At 45.1% G+C, this 19324-nt stretch overlaps 1 protein-coding gene across 1 annotated transcript in view; it reads left to right on the forward strand.

The window, feature by feature from the left end:
* LOC120052045 (C3 and PZP-like alpha-2-macroglobulin domain-containing protein 8) overlaps window positions 1-19324 on the forward strand; it is a 43440-nt gene that overhangs the window by 15354 nt on the left and 8762 nt on the right. The window contains exons 22-34 of the mRNA XM_038998908.1: window positions 90-229; window positions 360-411; window positions 567-865; window positions 2243-2468; window positions 2824-3000; window positions 3216-3297; window positions 9607-9763; window positions 9918-9992; window positions 11518-11683; window positions 11845-11931; window positions 12058-12194; window positions 12415-12570; window positions 15753-15815. Coding sequence (XP_038854836.1) covers window positions 90-229; window positions 360-411; window positions 567-865; window positions 2243-2468; window positions 2824-3000; window positions 3216-3297; window positions 9607-9763; window positions 9918-9992; window positions 11518-11683; window positions 11845-11931; window positions 12058-12194; window positions 12415-12570; window positions 15753-15815 — 1817 coding nt within the window. The remainder of the gene's footprint in view (window positions 1-89; window positions 230-359; window positions 412-566; window positions 866-2242; window positions 2469-2823; window positions 3001-3215; window positions 3298-9606; window positions 9764-9917; window positions 9993-11517; window positions 11684-11844; window positions 11932-12057; window positions 12195-12414; window positions 12571-15752; window positions 15816-19324) is intronic.

A 19324-nucleotide genomic window follows, 5' to 3' on the forward strand; every position in this document is an offset into this window, starting at 1 on the left:
AAAACATTTTCTTAGTGGGAACTTACAAGGGAAAAAAACAATGCTGATATATGGTGAGGTGAAGTGTCTTTCTATTTTTCCTGCCATAGCGCGAGCTATTGCATATAGTGAACCGGGCTGCTGCTCAGATGGACTCCAGTCAACGAAAACAAGCAAAAACACAGATGACCTAGAGGATCGGAGGACCCCCACTGGCCTTGACTATGTCCGGAGGAGTGTCCTGGTGGAGGTATGAGAAATGGGAGAGAGACTGCCTGGGGAGAGAGCTGAGATGGGGAGCAGATGCTCGCTGTACCTTGTGCTGTCATTAGTAGAGTGATGTCAGCTCTAACATGTTTCTCTCTTTCTCCCTCCTACAGCCAGAGGGCCTGCCCAGACATTACACCTACAGTGTCTTCTTCTGCCCCAACGGTCAGTATAGACTTATATGTTGTACTATAGTACTACACAGGTCTCAGAGCAAATACATTTTGACTGTTACCCAATACCAATCTGCCTCTATACAGTCTGATTTATTTTCCTCACTGGGCCACAATTTCATGTAAATCTGACATTTCCATTTTCAGAGCGGATCCACATCTCTACACCCAACAAGTATGAATACCAGTACGTGAAGAAGCCGGCCAAGATGACCCACTTTGAGGTGGCAGTGAAGACCCACAACGACGCCCACTTTGCCCTTTCACCCAGCCCCCATGACAGTGCTGAGATGCTGGAGATTGTACTGGGGGGCAGACAGAACACTGGCTCCTGGATCTCCCTGGGCAAGATGGGCGAGCCAGTGGTCAGCGCCCCCACTCCGGGCATCCTCTCCTGGGATGAGTTCCGCAGCTTCTGGGTCAGCTGGAATGGTGGTGGGGTGCAGGTGAGAGTAGGGTGATGGTCAAACCTAGTTCTCGTTTGGGTATTGGAGCATCTATTCTATATAATGAGTTCTGGGATTTGTGTCCTCTTATGAAGCCTATACAGATCCACCATGTCATCTTCAATATAGAACCCCAGTCAGTCAGGGCATGAGGTAGAGTTTAGTAATGAGTTGGGGTAGTGACTGAGAGTTAAACAGGGAGCATTAGACTGGGCAGGCACAGGGGCTGTGTAGTCAAGAGGACTGGCGCCACTTTTAATGACATGCCTGTGAGGTCACGCTTAACTGGCTGATGTCAGCGAGGACACTCAGTGATCCGTGGCGTCCGCATGGCGCTGCCTGGCACACAGGTCTGAACCCTGCATTAGCCTCGCACCATTCATCAAAGGGAGCAATTAAAAGCCTGCTCTAGAACCCTGTATGGCCCAATAAGATTCATGTATTTTTCTAGTGACCGATTGCATTTTGGTTTGATGAGCCATGTTCATCTCTGCATGGTCTTTGGTTTAATGTGATTAAAAAATGCTTAGCAATACCCAGGGGGCAATCTGTTCATTTGCATGTGGAGTGGATGTTGGAAAAATGTGATGAAGACTGCTCTTGCCAACTCTTGGTAATGGACTTTATGTGTGCCTCGGATTTGTACATGCAAAATCAAACCAAACAGATTTTTAAGTAGAATCTTATTGGGTTCTAGTATTTTACTATTGACCGGGACTAGTCACAGGGACTTCCTCTGTACAGCATGAGCGAACACCTTTTTCGACCATTTTCTCATTAGATCAGTGAGAAATTCAGGACCACATTTATATTGTATCAGGCTTTTATTGGAACCTTGCAAAACCCAAGGCACATTTTTTTTTTTTTTAATATTGTATTTTACTTTTTTTTATACAATAAACAAAAAACATACATAGAAAAAAACTATCGACAACTTAACATATACATGGAAGAATCAAATGCTTTATTTTTGAAATATTGAACATAATCTGTCTACAGACAGAAACAACATAACACAATGTGAAGCCATATGGGGCAGTCTTACAAGCATTGGAAACAACATTGGGTGTGGATACGGTGGGAACGTGAGTCTGAGCAAGTGTGATGTCATTCATGTTTGTTGAAATGTATGTATGTATGTAAAATGTTAAGCCCTGCACATTGTTTTAACTACTATAAATGAGAATAACAAAGTGCTGGGTCTATTTCTCTAACCAGCACTCGAGTCACAGATCTCAAATCACATACTCTACTCCTGATCCTAATCGTAACCGTTAGGTCAATGAAAGACATCTGACCCTGTATCAGTGGTTAGGGACAACTTCACCCATTTACTCTAGTCAAAAACCTCTAATCTCTCATATCAATCATTGATAGGTCGGACATGGCTTGCAGCCGTCCAATGAGTCGGTGATCCTGCAGTGGTCCAGCCCACTCCCTGGGCAGGTGCGTCACATTGGTTTCTCCACGGGCTGGGGCTCGGTGGGTGAGTTTAAGATCTGGAGGAAGGAGGACTCTGATGAGAACCACAACGAGGCCTTCACCCTGGGCGTTCCTCACAACGTGGTGCCTGGCTCTGAGACTGCCACTGCATCCATGATAGGTGAGGAGGGACACCATTTATTTCTCATCCATTTCTCTTCCACTTCCTTTTCATAGCTCAATCATTTTCATTATCTGAATGTCTGCTGCTACTCTTCAGCCATGCACTCTGAAAACATCCTGTTCACTTTGACATACAGTACCTTGTCCATGTGGTTAATTATAGTAAGCATCGCCAATTTCTCTCTAAATTACATTTGATGATATGTTCATAGTCTATTGTAATCCTGTTGATCCTGCAGCTAATTTATTTTAAGACCAATTCTCTTTTTAAAAAGAGATTGTAACTCAATAAAACTATGTTTATGTGAGGCAGTGTTGCTGATCTGTTTCTGCGCTGTGCTTTCTGATTTCAGGGGACGTGATGGGCCCCACCCTCAACAACCTGGACAAGCTGCTACGGCTGCCCTTTGGCTGTGGGGAGCAGAACATGATTCACTTCGCCCCCAATGTCTTTGTCCTCAAGTACCTGCAGAAGACAAGTCAGCTCAGCCCTGAGGTGGAGGCCGAGGCCAAAGACTACCTGCTGCAAGGTAAACCACCAATGGTTCAAGGGCTTTGAGACCTGTCTTGAGATTTTCCTGCGAGTTATGTATCAGATCTCAAGTGGCCCCTATTGAAGATCACTATACAAAATCAATCCCTTACTATCCACTTAGATCTAAATCCACAGTGTAGACGTTCTCTGATATTCACCTGGTCTAGATAGCTTCCACCCACTGATCCCCTCTCCCCTGTACCTTCCCAGGGTACCAGAGACAACTGACCTATAAGCGCCAGGATGGATCTTATAGTGCCTTTGGAGAGAGGGACTTCTCTGGGAGCATGTGGTAAGTCCTCTACTCTTCGCTTAGAATTACATCCCTCAGTAAGTCATCTGCTGTTCCCTTAAGTTTACATCCCACGTCAGTTAACTCTGTATGGTACATAGATTAAAACTGCATATTGCATCTCAACTTACCCTGGCCTGCGTGTTATTGGCAGAAACAATGAAGCTCTTATCAGTAACTTTGAATACATATGGTCAACATTCATACCCTCATAACCCTGTGTTTAATTCGGCTGACTTAGGCTCGCTGAGTGTTTATTTAATGTTTACACATCCCTGGGGGCAGGCAAGAGGCCACAACCATGTCATAATATTTGGAATAGTGAATACGGAGCGTATGAGAGGCTCCAATGTTCCGCTTGCATATTCGGGCCCCTTGCATACCTTCAGGGTGATTTATTAGTTGATGTGGGTATTATGATATTTAATAGAGCTCAGACTGTGAAACAGTAGGTTAAATATACCCAGGAGAATCATACACAAACTCGTAATTGGTTCCCCCAGGCAGCCATGGGGCTCCAGTGAGTTATTTGCTGTTAAAGCGGGTTAATGCACACGGTACAGAATGGCCCCTGGTTGTTTTGGCCCCATGGGCAAGGCACCACCTCTGTATGTAGACTACATTACACTCCCTCCGTCCTCACACTTACACTACCACTGGAGACAGAGGAGCTTGCTAGGCTCCAGGCCACTTAAAGGGCAATTCCGCCACTTCTCAACCTGATATTCATTATCTCCAGCATCATACCATTGTCTACATATGTGAAAACGGAGCGTTTCAATGATCTGTGGTTAAAAAAATCACAGAGTAGGAGTAAAAGTATATTTTTTAAACCTGCAATGCGTTTCTAGCCAGTGGGAAAGTATTTTCTTGCTCCCCACATCACTGCGAATCTCATAGTGTTTGAAAAGGACTATTTGTGAAATGTTTCAACTTTGGATGGTGGCAGGTAGCCTAGTGATTAGGAGCATTGGGCAAGTAACCAAAAGCTCTCTGGTTTGAATCCCCCAGTCAACTAGGTGAAAAATCTGTCTGTGCCAGTGCTTAATTTGAGTCGGATCCTGCCAAAACAGCATCCGGCACCTCTCAGTTTTGGACTGTTTAGTTCCAGAACCTATTTGCCAGGATCCGGTACCTCCCGTGGCATGAAACGTGATTTTCGCTGTTTGCAATGTAAAAATTGGAATAAAAGTGGTCAGAGTTAATTTGAGTTGCCTCCTCTGTAATTCTCCTGCCCCCTAAAAAACTTTGCCTATTGTGAAAATTTAGATTTTCAGCCCGCACCTGATATTTTAAGAATTGATTTCTGATTGGGCCTGCCCGGGTTTATGATTTGCACAACATTGTAGCCTAGAGACCAACTCGTGGCAGGTGCTGTGGTGCGAGAGACAAGCGTGTCTGTACCCTATCTCTCACAGGCTCCTGCTTAAACAAAAATACTTATCTGTCTTCCAAATAGGCCTATTAAGCGAACGGCATTGTTTTTACAAACTAAAACTAAAACGAGAGAGATAGGCTTTTGGCACGAGAGCATTGGCCATCGCCGGTGAGTGAGCTGTGCATCATTGTGTGTCAGTGAAACTGGAAGCTTTTTAGGACTTTAATTTCCTCCTCATATTGTACAATATGTGTCTCTTCCACACATCTAGGCCTAGGCTACTGATGGATTCAAGACAAGGTCGTTTTTATTGATATCAGATTCTCAGTTTGTCAGTGTCAAAGTAGCCTGACATTTCAATCATTTGTGCGGTATTAAAAAAGATTCTGCTAAAGTCTCCAGTCATGTAAAATGACATAGAATTGCATGAAATGCGTTTATAAAAGGCACAAATTTTCCTGGACCCTAGGCTACAAAAGAAGTCTCTACTCTACTGATCTAGTCTAGACCACTACGTAAATGCGATGATGTGCATACAATACTTCATTATAAAGGTGATTTTCCGGTACCTCAGAGCTCCCCAGGTCACCCCCGTCTCTTATTCCGGCAACTCACAATTTACAAATTAAGCACTGCTGCCCTTGAGGAAGGCACTTAACCCTAATTGCTCCTGTAAGTTGCTCTGGATAAGAGCATCTGCTAAATGACTAAAATGTAAATTTTATTTTATATAGCCCTTCGTACATCAGCTAATATCTCGAAGTGCTGTACAGAAACCCAGCCTAAAACCCCAAACAGCTAGTAATGCAGGTGTAGAAGCACGGTGGCTAGGAAAAACTCCCTAGAAAGGCCAAAACCTAGGAAGAAACCTAGAGAGGAACCAGGCTATGAGGGGTGGCCAGTCCTCTTCTGGCTGTGCCGGGTGGAGATTATAACAGAACTATGCCAAGATGTTCAAAAATGTTCATAAGTGACAAGCATGGTCAAATAATAATCATGAATAATTTTCAGTTGGCTTTTCATAGCCGATCATTAAGAGTTGAAAAACAACAGGTCTGGGACAGGTGGCGGTTCCATAACCGCAGGCAGAACAGTTGAAACTGGAATAGCAGCAAGGCCAGGCGGACTGGGGACAGCAAGGAGTCACCACGCCCGGTAGTCCCGACGTATGGTCCTAGGGCTCAGGTCCTCCGAGAGAAAGAAAGAGAGAGGGAGAAAATTAGAGAGAGCCAAGATTTTCAAAATGTTCATAAATGACAAGCATGGTCAAATAATAATCAGGAATAAATCTCAGTTGGCTTTTCATAGCCGATCATTAAGAGTTGAAAACAGCAGGTCTGGGACAGGTAGGGGTTCCGTAACCGCAGGCAGAACAGTTGAAACTGGAATAGCAGCAAGGCCAGGCGGACTGGGGACAGCAAGGAGTCATCATGCCCGGTAGTCCTGACGTATGGTCCTAGGGCTCAGGTTCTCAGAGAGAGAGAAAGAAAGAGAGAACGAGAGAATTAGAGAGAGCATACTTAAATTCACACAGGACACTGGATAAGACAGGAGAAGTACTCCAGGTATAACCAACTGACCCTAGCCCCCCGACACAAACTACTGCAGCATAAATACTGGCTAATGTCATCGTATATAACTTTTTTTCCCACATATGTATACACTGTTATTGTGCTGGAGGTAATGAAAATGAGGTTGAAAAGTGGTGGAATTGCCCTTTAATGGAAAATGTTTTGTGCCTTTCGACATGCCCTACAAACTGGAACTGGGGCATGTGTTTGGTATTTTATTAGGATCCCTATTAACTGTTGCAAAAGCAGCAGCTACTCTTCCTGAGGTCCACACAAAACATGAAACATGACATAATACAGAACATTAATACACAAGAACAGCTCAAGGAAAGAACTACACCAATTTAAAAAAGTATACAAAATAAAGCAATTTAATTACTGCTCCGGTGTAATTAGTGATAACATTAAACTTTTACATAAAACCCCTTCAAACCTCTGTATGCAGGAAGAGGATATTAAGACGAAATGAAGTGTAACGGCCATAATAGTGTAAGCATTGGTTTTGGAGCCACGGGCCACATGGCAGGACCCAGATGTTAAACTTGATGTAAACCTGTAGCAACATACACTGTTTTAATCCATCAGCTTGGTGTTTATATGTCAGAACAACCCACCTTTTGTTTGGGCTCCAGAGTTAATCATTAGCACAGGTCATTTATGGGTAGGTTGACAGTGCTTTTAATGCAGTGTTAATTTATTCCAGCTTGTAAAAATGTATCTGAGCGGAAATTGCAGGGCGTAATGAAAAGATTGTACATAATGAAACAGGCTCCGTCCGCTAATGCCTGGTCTGGGTGATGCCAAGGCTTTTAGCCCTACTCTGCTCTGCTCTGGGCTCTGTGTATGTCCCTGTGGGTTGAATACTGGGACACAGAGCTAAGGATGAGGATGGGCTGGTTTTCATCACTACCCCCTGCCTGCCTCTCATGCAGATTCAGATGCTGTGTGTGTGTGTGTGTGTGTGTGTGTGTGTGTGTGTGTGTGTGTGTGTGTGTGTGTGTGTGTGTGTGTGTGTGTGTGTGTGTGTGTGTGTGTGTGTGTGTGTGTGTGTGTGTGTGTGTGTGTGTGTGTGTGTGTGTGTGTGTGCATGTGCGTGTGTGTGATTCTGTTTGTGACTGCTTGTGTCTCTGTGTGTTTAGTGGAGTGGTGTTGGGATATGTCAAGATGTCTTTGCAGGGTTGGGGGTGGGGGTGCTGTGGTGGGCCTTGGACCGGACCTGGCAGCCCCTCTTCCGGCATCGCTCGCATACCAGCCTCCGTCTGGATCCAATGAGAGCCACATGCTGGTGTAATCTGCAGAACCCCTGCCACCACCACCACTGCCCCTTCAACCCTTCAATCCCTGTAGCCTACTTAATATCCTGGTCTGGGGTAAATATGTAGCCTGATGGAAGCTCCATACTCTGGGCCTGTTAGTGGTGCCTGGTTAGATACACACGGGACATGTTGAGGCTGGCATGAAGTGGAACAGATAGCAGAGATTGAGAGAACTAATATAACTAACTAATACTGTGTTGTGTTAAACAATCGATTTCTACTCCAATGCCAAACAGGCATGGTGAGGAACGAGGGTGAATATAGCAGGAATATGGTGTTTGTATCAAGTCAGATCTTAGATAACTGGATGCTTGATTGATAGATGTTTACATGTTGAAATGGAGAATGGTTGTTATCGCTATGTGCTTGGACATGGTAACCCCTTCTCTTCCCTCTCACATACACTGCTATTAAAGCCCTGGTGTGTGTGTGTGTGTCCATATCGTTTTACCACAAACAGAGCACTCTATCATTCATTCAAACTAAAACTGACTGCAGCAACAACTGGAAGAGAACCAGGGCCATCTGCTTCCTTTAAGACTTTGAGCAACCGGAACTATACATTTGTATCTATCTTTACTTTGAAGATTTAAAATCTTCTGTTTGGACTTCTTTAGAAAGCCTCTGTCTATTTGGACTCCAAATTACCAACTTTTTGCAAGTACTTCTCAAACAATAAATCCATTATAAAACCTGCATCAAAATAACCAGTAGCCAGGGAATTTATTATGTTGTGGCGTTGTTAACATGGGACTTACTTGTCAGGAAGTCTTGGTCGTTCCTTTAGGTAATTATAAAAAACCTTGGTTCCAACTTCTATTGACGTTCCAGGATCCAGCTCCAATGTGCTGTTCTGAATGACCTCTGTGTGCTATCCATAACAGCATGTCAACAACTTCCTCAAAGTCCAGTAAGGGAGTGGAATCCCGCAGGGAGGGAGGGAGTGACTTTAGCCAGCCAGAGTGGAGGAAGCAGCCCAGTCTCTGGCCTTTACTCGCCCACTAAATCATCTTTACTCTACCCAGCAACTCTCTCTGGGGCCTGGCAGTTAAAGCTGGTGACACAATATTACTTAACATTATAAAAATTCTTGCTGCCTCTGGGGAGACATAACTTCCAGGGCACAGCAAGAGAAGATTTAATACCGTGGTTTATGGGAGAGATTTTTTTCTTACTCTCTCTTGGCTTTTTCCTTGAGTTACGGCCCAAATGTATGTTTGGGGGGAAAAAACATGGTTTATTTATTTATTTCCCCATTTTTTATGGTAAGCAGCTTGTCTCATCATTTGGCTGCTCTGGGGAGGATGCTGTAATGGAATGCCGGTCTGTAATTAAAGAGCATTGGCCAGAGTGTGCAGGTTTCACTAAGGGCAGTTGTTTATGTATGACCGTGTGTTTATTAGCCTAGACGGGTCCCTCACCATTGGCCTCTCTGTGGATCTGGGGTTTGATTCCCGCTGTGATGTTTTCGGGATATTCCAGCATGCAGAAACATACTTGATTTGGCTTTGTGAAAGTCCTCGTTCTTGACACTGAAAAGCTGCTGGATCCTGTGGCGACTATTTGCGTTTTACCCACTCCTCCTCCATTTTCCTCTCTTCCATCTTCATCTGCTCTCCCTTGCTCTGTACCACCCACTCCTCCTCCATCTTCCATCTTCATCTGCTCTCCCTTGCTCTGTACCACCCACTCCTCCTCCATCTTCCTCTCTTCCATCTTCATCTGCTCTCCCTCGCTCTGTACCACCCCTCCATCCCTCTCTCTGTCAGTCTGTTTTTGCCTGACAGGATTTTTATGTAGTTTGATTTTCTCACCATGACGTAGCATGTAACAGCTGCCATCTCACTCAACCTTGTTTCTGTTTAGAGATTTAAAATGTGTGACTGGTTGGGGAAAATTCCACCCCATTCAAATGGTTTATGTGAACTCTGATGTGAAGTTTGATAAGTATTTTTGAACGATATGTCAGCACATGCTTGAAAGAGACCCAATCCCTCCCTCCCTCCCTCCCTTCCTCCCTCCTCTCTTTCTCACTCCCCTCCAGGCTGACAGCGTTTGTGTTGAAATCCTTTGCTCAGTCTCGTGGGTTCATCTTCATTGACCCAGAGGAGCTGCGTGCTGCCAAGGCCTGGCTCATCAACCACCAGAGAGAGGAGGGCTCCTTCCCCGCCATGGGACGCATCCTCAACAAAGACCTGCAGGTGCGTGCGTAGGTGTATCTGTGTTGTGTAACAGGAGACTGGCCTGTGGTGACCCATAGTGACCCAGAACCATAGACAGTGTGGAGGGATGTACACGGACGAGGTATGTGTGTTTTCATAGGCACCATTAACCAGTGTTATTCTCCATCTAAAGGGAGGAATTCATGGAAAGATCTCGTTGACAGCGTACGTGGTTGCAGCCCTCCTGGAGACAGGAATAACTACAGAGGTAAGAGGAACAGTGGGTGGGACCATGATCTTTCCTACCAATCAGCCTCACCTCCTGAACAGCATTATTTAGCACAGTGAATCCTAACCTGACATTTATATGTGGATGTAAATTGGACTTTCAGTGAATCTTTCCAGGTTAGACCTAATAACAGAATGTGTGTGTATGTGTGTGTGTCAGAGAAGGCTAGTGGGAGGAGCTATAGGCAGACGGGCTGATTGTAATGGCAGGAATGGAATCAATGGAACGGAGTCAAACATATGGTTTCCATATGTTCGATACGTTTGATGCTATTCCATTCCAGCCATTACGATGAACCCGTCCTTCTATAGCTCCTCCCAGCAGCCTCCTCTGGTGTGTGTGTGTGTGTGCGTGCGTTACTGTGTGTTTGCCGGTACATTCCCATCAGCACAAAAGATGGATGTTCTGGCACGGCGCACCCTCATATTTGTTATGCTCCAGTGGCGGTAATCTAATATCTAATCCCTGGCTGACTGCATCAAGATATTTATGAGGAGGACATGCAGAGACAATGATGCCTGTGGAAGGTAGTACACCTCGGCCACATTCCTGTCATTGCGTATCTCGCCATGCTCTTACCCTGGTGCTGAACCCTAGACAACGTGCTCACCGGCCAGTTAAACCCTCTGTAATGTTCTTTGAAGCAACACCTTTGAACACACTGGCAGTGACACTGACATTTTGTCATGGTCGCTCTAGTAAAAAGATATCTTTGGCTATTGAAAGGTAGCAGTGTCCTTTATTTTAAGTGCGGTAGGCCCTTTATCTGCCAAAGTCATTGTTGCAAAAGAATGTTGCTGTTTATGTGTACAGGGAGTGAGTCCATGTAATGTTTATGCTTTGTCCTACTTTGAGCGTGTTGCCAATACCAATGTTAAACCCCAGATTGTTATTGTGTCAGCTCTCAATTCATTCATGCACAGCTCTTCACAAAGTATTCACAAAGTATTTCTTCACTCTGGCTCCCTTCCATCCATCTCCCTCCCCCTTCACAAAACCCCCCTTTTCTCTTCCTGTCTTCCTATATTTCCCTATCTATCCTGAAGGGCTCTCCGGAGAATCAGGCCTTTTAAAACTGATACCAACTATAAAAGGATACTTGACATCAAAGCAAAACTCCTTCCTCCTTACAAATTCAGTTAATTAAAAGATGACTAGGCAGACTAAAGTGAGTGGCTGTTGAAGTCTCATCTGAGTGCGCTCAGGAAAACGGGGCACATCTGGAAAAGATGAAAGTGCTCCTACCTTTAATGGCTCAGAGAATGTTTATTTGCCTTTTGATAAGCAGCACATCTGAGTTGAGGAGTATTAGTTGGAACAGTACAGATCTTGAACATTCAGCAAAGATCAAATATGCCTGACTTAAGCGAAAGATGAATACGGATGGAGGGAAGGCGTTGTGGAGAGAGTTGTATCCATTTCTCGTACAAAGGTTTTGTCTGTGTGTGCAATGTGTTAGCGCACGTGTGTGTGTATTTATATAAATATGTGTACTCTTCCCCAGGAGGAGAAGATTGCTGTGGCCAAGGCAAAGGGTTTCCTGGAGAGTAACACATACACAGCTGATGACCCGTACACCACAGCCCTGTCTTCCTACGCCCTGGCTCTGTTACGAAGCCCCTACGCTTCCCTCGCCCTCCGACGCCTCAACCACATGGCCATCACACAAGGTACTCAGCTGTAAGGAACTGATCTCATATCAGTTTGGTTGCCTACCAATTCATATTAAACACTAAACTAACATGACAGCTCCACTGTTCTTTCTCACACTGTTCCTTACACTTTCCTTTCTCTCCATCACTCACTGTTCTTTCTTCTCTGTTTCAATCAGATGGCTTCACCCACTGGAGTCTGACGAGCAGCAGGGTGACCGATGAGGACACCTTCATGGGCTTTAGTGACGGTCTTTCTCAGTCAGGTAGACACACACACTGTCTCGCCTCCTGTGGCCACAGCTAGACTATCCTCTATGACTTTTACTATTAGTGTGAATGTCTGGTGGCTGTCTAGTGTTTGCATACTAATAGTCTCCTCCATGTCCCAGTGGTGTCAGCGGAGGTGGAGATGACAGCATACGGCCTGCTGACCTACACCCTACTGGGTGACGTGGCCTCCGCCCTGCCTGTGGTCAAGTGGCTCTCCCAGCAGAGGAACGCCCTCGGGGGCTTCTCCTCCACACAGGTACCCCTCACAAGCCTCTCCGCCTCTTTATCCAAATCATTCTCCAAAATGTGGTTGTATTCTTCCTTTATATTACCAGTTTAGCCTCACTGACATTTCAAATCTCTTTTAGAAGAGATAACTAGCTCAGCAAAGTATATTTGAAACAACTGGTAGCTGTTCATCTGGTCAGACTGTGTCCAAAGCATCCTAATAACTGTGTGTCTCTCCTCTTTTCTAGGACACGTGTGTAGCTCTTCAGGCGTTGTCTGAGTACGCTATCTTGTCATATGTGGGAGGAGTCAACCTGACCATCTCTCTGGCCTCTACCAACCTGGACTTCCAGGAGAGCTTTGAACTGCACCACGACAACCAAAAGATGCTGCAGAGCGCCTCGGTAAGGAGTAGTGTCACGTCGCCCTTAGACTCTCATAATGGTTAAGGTTAGGATTGGAGGAAAGTAATCTGATCCTAGATCTGTGCCTAAGGGCATTCAATGATGGATATCTTAAATAACATCCACTAAGTCAATGCAGTTGAGGATAACTAGAAAACTTTATCTAAGCAATGGAATGTGTTTCCCAGTGAATGAACCAGTGAGTGTTTTTCCTTCTCATCCCCACAGTAGCTCAGGTAAGGGCTTGAACTTTTGTTCCCTCTGCCAGGTATGTAATTATCTGCCCTAATTAGCTGTGTCAGTTTAATTGGGGGTAATTTAGCTATGCTGGTTAGTGGCCAGGCTATTTGACTGCTGCTGCTTACATCAACAGCATTCAAATTAAAATCACATTTTATTTGTCACATGCGCCGAATACAACAGGTAGACATTACCGTGAATGCTTACTTACAAGCCCTTAACCAACAATGCAGTTTTAAGAAAATAGAGCTAGGAAAATATTTACTAATATATATATAAAAAAGTAACACAATAAAATAACAATAATGAGACTATATCAGTGGAGGCTCCTCAGAGGAGGAAGGGAAGGACCATCCTCAGTGAATTTCATTTAAAAAATTGTAAAACATTCAAAAAGTATCATTTTTAGATAAAATTATACTAAATATCTTCACGTCACCAAATAATTGATTAAAACACACTATTTTGCAATGAAGGGCTACAGTAGCCTCAATAGCACTCTGTAGGGTAGCACCATGGTGTAGCCAGAGGACAGCTAGCTTCCGTCCTTCTCTTGGTACATTGACTTCAATACAAAACCTAGGAGGCTCTTGGTTCTCACCCCCATCCATAGACTTACATAGTAATTATGACAACTTCCGGAGGACGTCCTGCAACCTATCAGAGCTCTTGCAGCATGAACTGACATGTTGTTCACCCAATCAAATGATCAGAGAATTAATCTAGTTCTGAAAGCATAAGCTACAGCTGGCTAGCACTGCGGTGCATAAAATGTGGTGAGTAGTTGACTCAAAGAGAGAGAAAGACAATAGTTGAACAGTTTTCAACAAATTATTTTCTTTGAAAAAGAAGAAGCCGGAGAGAGAGATTTCGTCTTGTCTTTTCACTTTCAGTTTCACTTACTTGCAAATGCTGCTAACGTTAGTTAGTTTAGCCTACTGAAACACCCTGCTCAAACAGAGGGATGCTATGTTAGCTAGTTGGCTATGACTATCCAACACAACACTGGAACCCTTCCATGTCAAGGTAAGCTTTTGGTTTTATTAATTTATTGCCACCGGGGCCTGCCGGTGTAACTGCTAAACTGCTTACTGACTGTACACTGTAACGTTACTGCATGATTGGAGCAGTTTCTAACACATTAGTGCTATTAGCTATGTTGGCTAGGACGTTACTTTAGCTAATATGAGGACAACGATGTGGGCTGTGTGTAGCGGTTATGACATGGTTTGGCTTGGAAATGTTTTTTCGCCTGGTTGCCTGGTCACATACAGCTGATGCAACCAACATGGCTGCAATGAAAGTGAACTGTGTTTACGCATGATCAGGGGGGTATTCATTCCGCTGATTCTGTTGAAAAACGTTTCTTAAATGGAAGCAAATGAAACAGGGATAAAAATACCTGAATTTGTCCAATAGAAACTCTCGTTTGCAACTGTTGACTAATGATTTCACCCTAGATATTGAATGTGTCACTGTCTGTCCATGTGTCACTGTCTGTCACCTACATTTTTTCTCTCGACTTGTGTGCACCTACATTGTAAACTTTCATTCATAGGCTAGGTTGTAGCAACCTCATGATGGGTATAGGGACATTTTTGGTATCATGTAATAGCCTAAACCTATCAATGTTACATTGAACTGGGTGAATGGAATATGAATGACAGTTATCCAATATGCTGTAATAGAAGTAAGGCCATGCTCATGGAATTTTTTCTGTCCTTGTTCAGCGGTCTTATGGCTTGCAGGTAGAAACTGTTAAGTAGTCTTTTGGACCTAGACTTGGGGCTCCGGTACCGCTTGCAGTGCGGTAGCAGAGAGAACAGTTTATGACTTGGGTGACTGGAGTCTTTGACAATGTTTTGGGCTTTCCTCTAAAACCACCTAGTGTATAGGTTCTGGAAAGCAGGATGTTTGGTCCCAGTGATGTACTGGACCATACGCACTACCCTCTGTAGCGCCTTACGGTCGGAGACCGGGCAGTTGCCATACCAGGCGGTGATGCAACCGGTCAGGATGCTCTCGATGGTGCAGCTGTAGAACTTTTTGAGGATCTGGGGACCCATGCCAAGTCTTTTCAGTCTCCTGAGGGGGAAAAGGCATTGTCGTGCCCTCTTCACGACTGTCTTGGTGTGTTTGGACCATGATAGTTTGTTGGTGATGTGGACACCAAGGTACTTGAAACTCTCGACCTGCTCCACTACAGCCCCGTCAATGTGAATGGGGGCGTGTTCGGACCTACTTTTCCTGTAGTCCACGATCATCTCCTTTGTCTTGCTCACATTGAGGGAGAGGTTGTTGTCCTGTCACCACACTGCCAGGTCTCTGACCTCCTCCATATAGGCTGTCTCATCGTTGTCGGTGATCAGGCCTACCACCGTTGTGTCGTCAGCAAACTTAATGATGGTGTTGGAGTCGTGCTTGGCCATGCAGTCGTGGGTGAACAGGGAATACAGGAGGGGACTAAGCACTCACGCTAGGTATTACAGACTCGGTCAGGGAGAGGTTGAAAATGTCAGTGAATACACTTGGCCTCGCAGCCTTGTGAATGTTGACCTGCTTAAAGGTCTTGCTCACATCAGCTAGGGAGAATGTGATCACACAGTCGTCCAGAACAGCTGGTGCTATCATGCATGCGTCAGTGTTGCTTGCCTCGAAATGAGCATAAAAGGCATTTAGCCCATCTGGTAAGCTTGCGTCACTGGGCAGCTCGCGGCTGGGTTTACCTTTGTTGTCCGTAATAGTTTGCAAGCCCTGACACATCCGACGAGCGTCAGAGCCGGTGTAGTAGGATTCAATTTTAGTCCTGTTTTGACGCTTTGCCTGTTTGAAGGTTTGTCTCTCTAACCCCCTCTCTCTCACTTCCCACCCACCCCTTTTCTCTCTCAACCCTATTCTCCCTTTCTTCCTCTTTCTCTCTCCCTCCCCTCCTCTCTCTGCAGATTCCCAGTATTCCCACAGGGCTGTTTGTCAGTGCTAAAGGCGAGGGCTGCTGTCTCATGCAGGTACGTTACTTCTGATCTCCCCCTTCTATAATTTTATCTTTCACTCACACTGAGAATCCTCCAGAGGGGAAAAGCCAGTGCATTCCCATGACTCATTGCTCTAATGCCCAAATTCCTGACTGTAAATCGGAATGATCTTGTAAAACGTAGGGAATTGTTCAGCAGGGACTGTTCGTTCCCCAATTACACTGGATAGGATGCTGTTTTTCCTGTACCTTGTCACTAAAACAGAAAGCTATTTGAGGCCAGGGTGCATAAACAACTACTGGGGGAGTTTCTCTGTTCAGCTTCCTGCTCTAGATAGAACACAGCGTTCCTCCTCTCCTCACTTTGCCTTTGCTGCATGTTTAGAAGAGCCTGTCAACCTTAACCCTCGTCACATGACAGGTGATCATTATACTGGTCTCAAATGGGTTCTGTGATCCTTCAGATAACACTAACAGTTATTGGATCCTTTGAAAAAAGACAGAAATCTTATAAGCATAATTCTGCAGTGTAATACATGCAGCAGGTAGCCTAGCGATTAGAGCGTTAGGCCAGTAACTGAAAGGTCGCTAGTTCGAATCCCTGAGTCGACAAGGTGAAAATCTGTTAATGTGCCCTTGAGCAAGGAACTTAACCCTAATTCCTACAGGGTTGCCATTGATAATGGCAGACTGTGGTCGTGACCCCACTCCCCAAGGGTGTCTCAGGGAGAGTTGGGATATGCAAAAAAAAACATTTCCAACTCACACATGCGTATTAATACACACTTGTACATGTGTAAAATAGGACAGGTACAAGTGCCTACCAAATTATTTTACATTTTATTTTTTACATATATACACTGGGGTAGTTTGTTATATCTGGAGTACTTCTCCTGTCTTATCCGGTGTCCTGTGTGAATTTAAGTATGCTCTCTCTAATTCTCTCTTTCTTTCTCTCTCTCGGAGGACCTGAGCCCTAAGACCATGCCTCAGGACTACCTGGCATGATGACTCCTTGCTGTCCCCAGTCCACCTGGCCGTGCTGCTGCTCCAGTTTCAACTGTTCTGCCTGCGGCTATGGAACCCTGACCTGTTCACCGGACGTGCTACCTGTCCCAGACCTGCTGTTTTCTACTCTCTAGAGACAGCAGGAGCGGTAGAGATACTCTTAATGATCGGCTATGAAAAGCCAACTGACATTTACTCCTGAGGTGCTGACTTCCTGCACCCTCGACAACTACTGTGATTATTATTATTTGACCATGCTGGTCATTTATGAACGTTTGAACATCTTGGCCATGTTCTGTTATAATCTCCACCCGGCACAGCCAGAAGAAGACTGGCCACCCCTCATAGCCTGGTCCCTCTCTAGGTTTCTTCCTAGGTTTTGGCCTTTCTAGGGAGTTTTTCCTAGCCACCGTGCTTCTACACCTGCATTGCTTGCTGTTTGGGGTTTTAGGTTGGGTTTCTGTACAGCACTTTGAGATATCAGCTGATGTAAGAAGGGCTATATAAATACATTTAATTTGATTTGATGGGTATAGCCCCAGTATCCTATGACGGTGCCACCTTTCCAACAAGTCAGTTCATCAAATTTCTGCCCTGCTAGAGCTGCCCCGGTCAACTGTACTGTAAGTGCTGTTATTGTGAAGTGGAAACATCTAGGAGCATCAACGGCTCAGCCGCGAAGTGATAGGCCACACAAGCTCACAGAACGGGACCACAGAGTGCTAAAGCACGTAGCACGGAAAAATTGTCTGACCCTCACTACCGAGTTCCAAACTGCCTCTGGAAGCAAAGTCAGCACAATAACTGTTTGTCGGGAGCTTCATGAAATGGGTTTCCATGGCCGAGCAGCCGCACACAAGCCTAAGATCACCATGCGCAATGCCAAGCGTCAGCTGGAGTGGTATAAAGCACGCCGCCATTGGACTCTGGAGCAGTGGAAACGCATTGTCTGGAGTGATGAATCACGCTTCACCATCTGTCAGTCCGACGGACGAACCTGGGTTTGGCGGATGCCAGGAGAACTTTACCTGCCCTTTGCATAGTGCCAACGGTAAAGTTTGGTGGAGAAGGAATAATGGTTTGGGTCTGTTTTTTATGGTCCGGTCTAAGCCCCTTAGTTTCAGTGAAGGGAAATCTTAACGCTACAGCTAACAATGACATTCTAGATGATTCTGGGCATCCAACTTTGTGGCAAAAGTTTGGGGAAGACCCTTTCTGTTTCAGCATGACAATCAAATCAAAGTGTATTTGTCACGTGCGCCGAATACAACAGGTGTAGTGAAATGCTTACTTACAGGCCCTAACCAACAGTGCAATTTTTAAGCAAAAAGTAGGTATTAGGTGAACAATAGATAAGTAAAGAAATAAAAAAACAACAGTAAAAAGACAGTGAAAAATAACAGTAGCAAGGCTATATACAGTAGCGAGGCTATAACAGTAGCGAGGCTATATACAGGCACCGGTTAGTCAGGCTAATTGAGGTAGTATGTACATGAATGTATAGTTAAAGTGACTATGCATATATGATAAACAGAGAGTAGCAGCAGCATAAAAGAGGGGTTGGGGGAGACACAATGCAAAAAGTCCAGGTAGCCATTTGAATACCTGTTCAGGAGTCTTATGGCTTGGGGGTAAAAGCTGTTGAGAAGCCTTTTGGTCCTAGACTTGGCGCTCCGGTACCGCTTGCCATGCGGTAGTAGAGTGATCAATCTATGACTGGGGTGGCTGGGGTCTCTGACAATTTTTAGGGCCTTCCTCTGACACCGCCTGGTGTAGAGGTCCTGGATGGCAGGCAGCTTAGCCCCAGTGATGTACTGGCCTTGCGGTTGGAGGCCGAGCAGTTGCCGTACCAGGCAGTGATGCAACCAGTCAGGATGCTCCCCCGATGTTGCAGCTGTAGAACCTTTTGAGGATCTGAGGACCCATTTAGTTTCCTGAGGGGGAATAGGCTTTGTCGTGCCCTCATCACGACTGTCTTGGTGTATTTGGACCATTCTAGTTTGTTGGTGATGTGGACACCAAGGAACTTGAAGCTCTCAACCTGCTCCAATGCCCCCGTGCACAAAGCGAGGACATTACATAAATGGTTTGTCAAGATCGGTGTGGAGGAACTTGACTAGCCTGCGCAGAGCCCTGACCTCAACCCCATTGAACACCTTTGGGATGAATTGGAAAGCCGAAAGCGAGCCAGGCCTAATCGCCCAACATCAGTGCCTGACCTCACTAATGCTCTGATGGCTGAATGGAAGCATGTCCCTGCAGCAATGTTCCAATATTTAGTGGAATGCCTTCCCAGAAGAGTGGAGACTGTTATAGCAGCAAAGGGGGGACCAACTCCATATTAATGCCCATGATTTTAGAATGAGATTTTCGATGAGCAGGTGTCCAGATACTTTTGGTCATGTAGTGTACTACCTTACCCCGTTCAAAGGCACTTCAATCTTTTGTCTTGTCCATTCACTCTCTGAATTGCACACATACACAATCCATGAGAGGAACCTAGAGATGAACCATGCTCTGAGGAGTGACCAGTCC

Source organism: Salvelinus namaycush, chromosome 8 (genome assembly GCF_016432855.1).
Source record: "Salvelinus namaycush isolate Seneca chromosome 8, SaNama_1.0, whole genome shotgun sequence".
In the NCBI taxonomy this organism is placed as follows: Eukaryota; Metazoa; Chordata; class Actinopteri; order Salmoniformes; family Salmonidae; genus Salvelinus; species Salvelinus namaycush.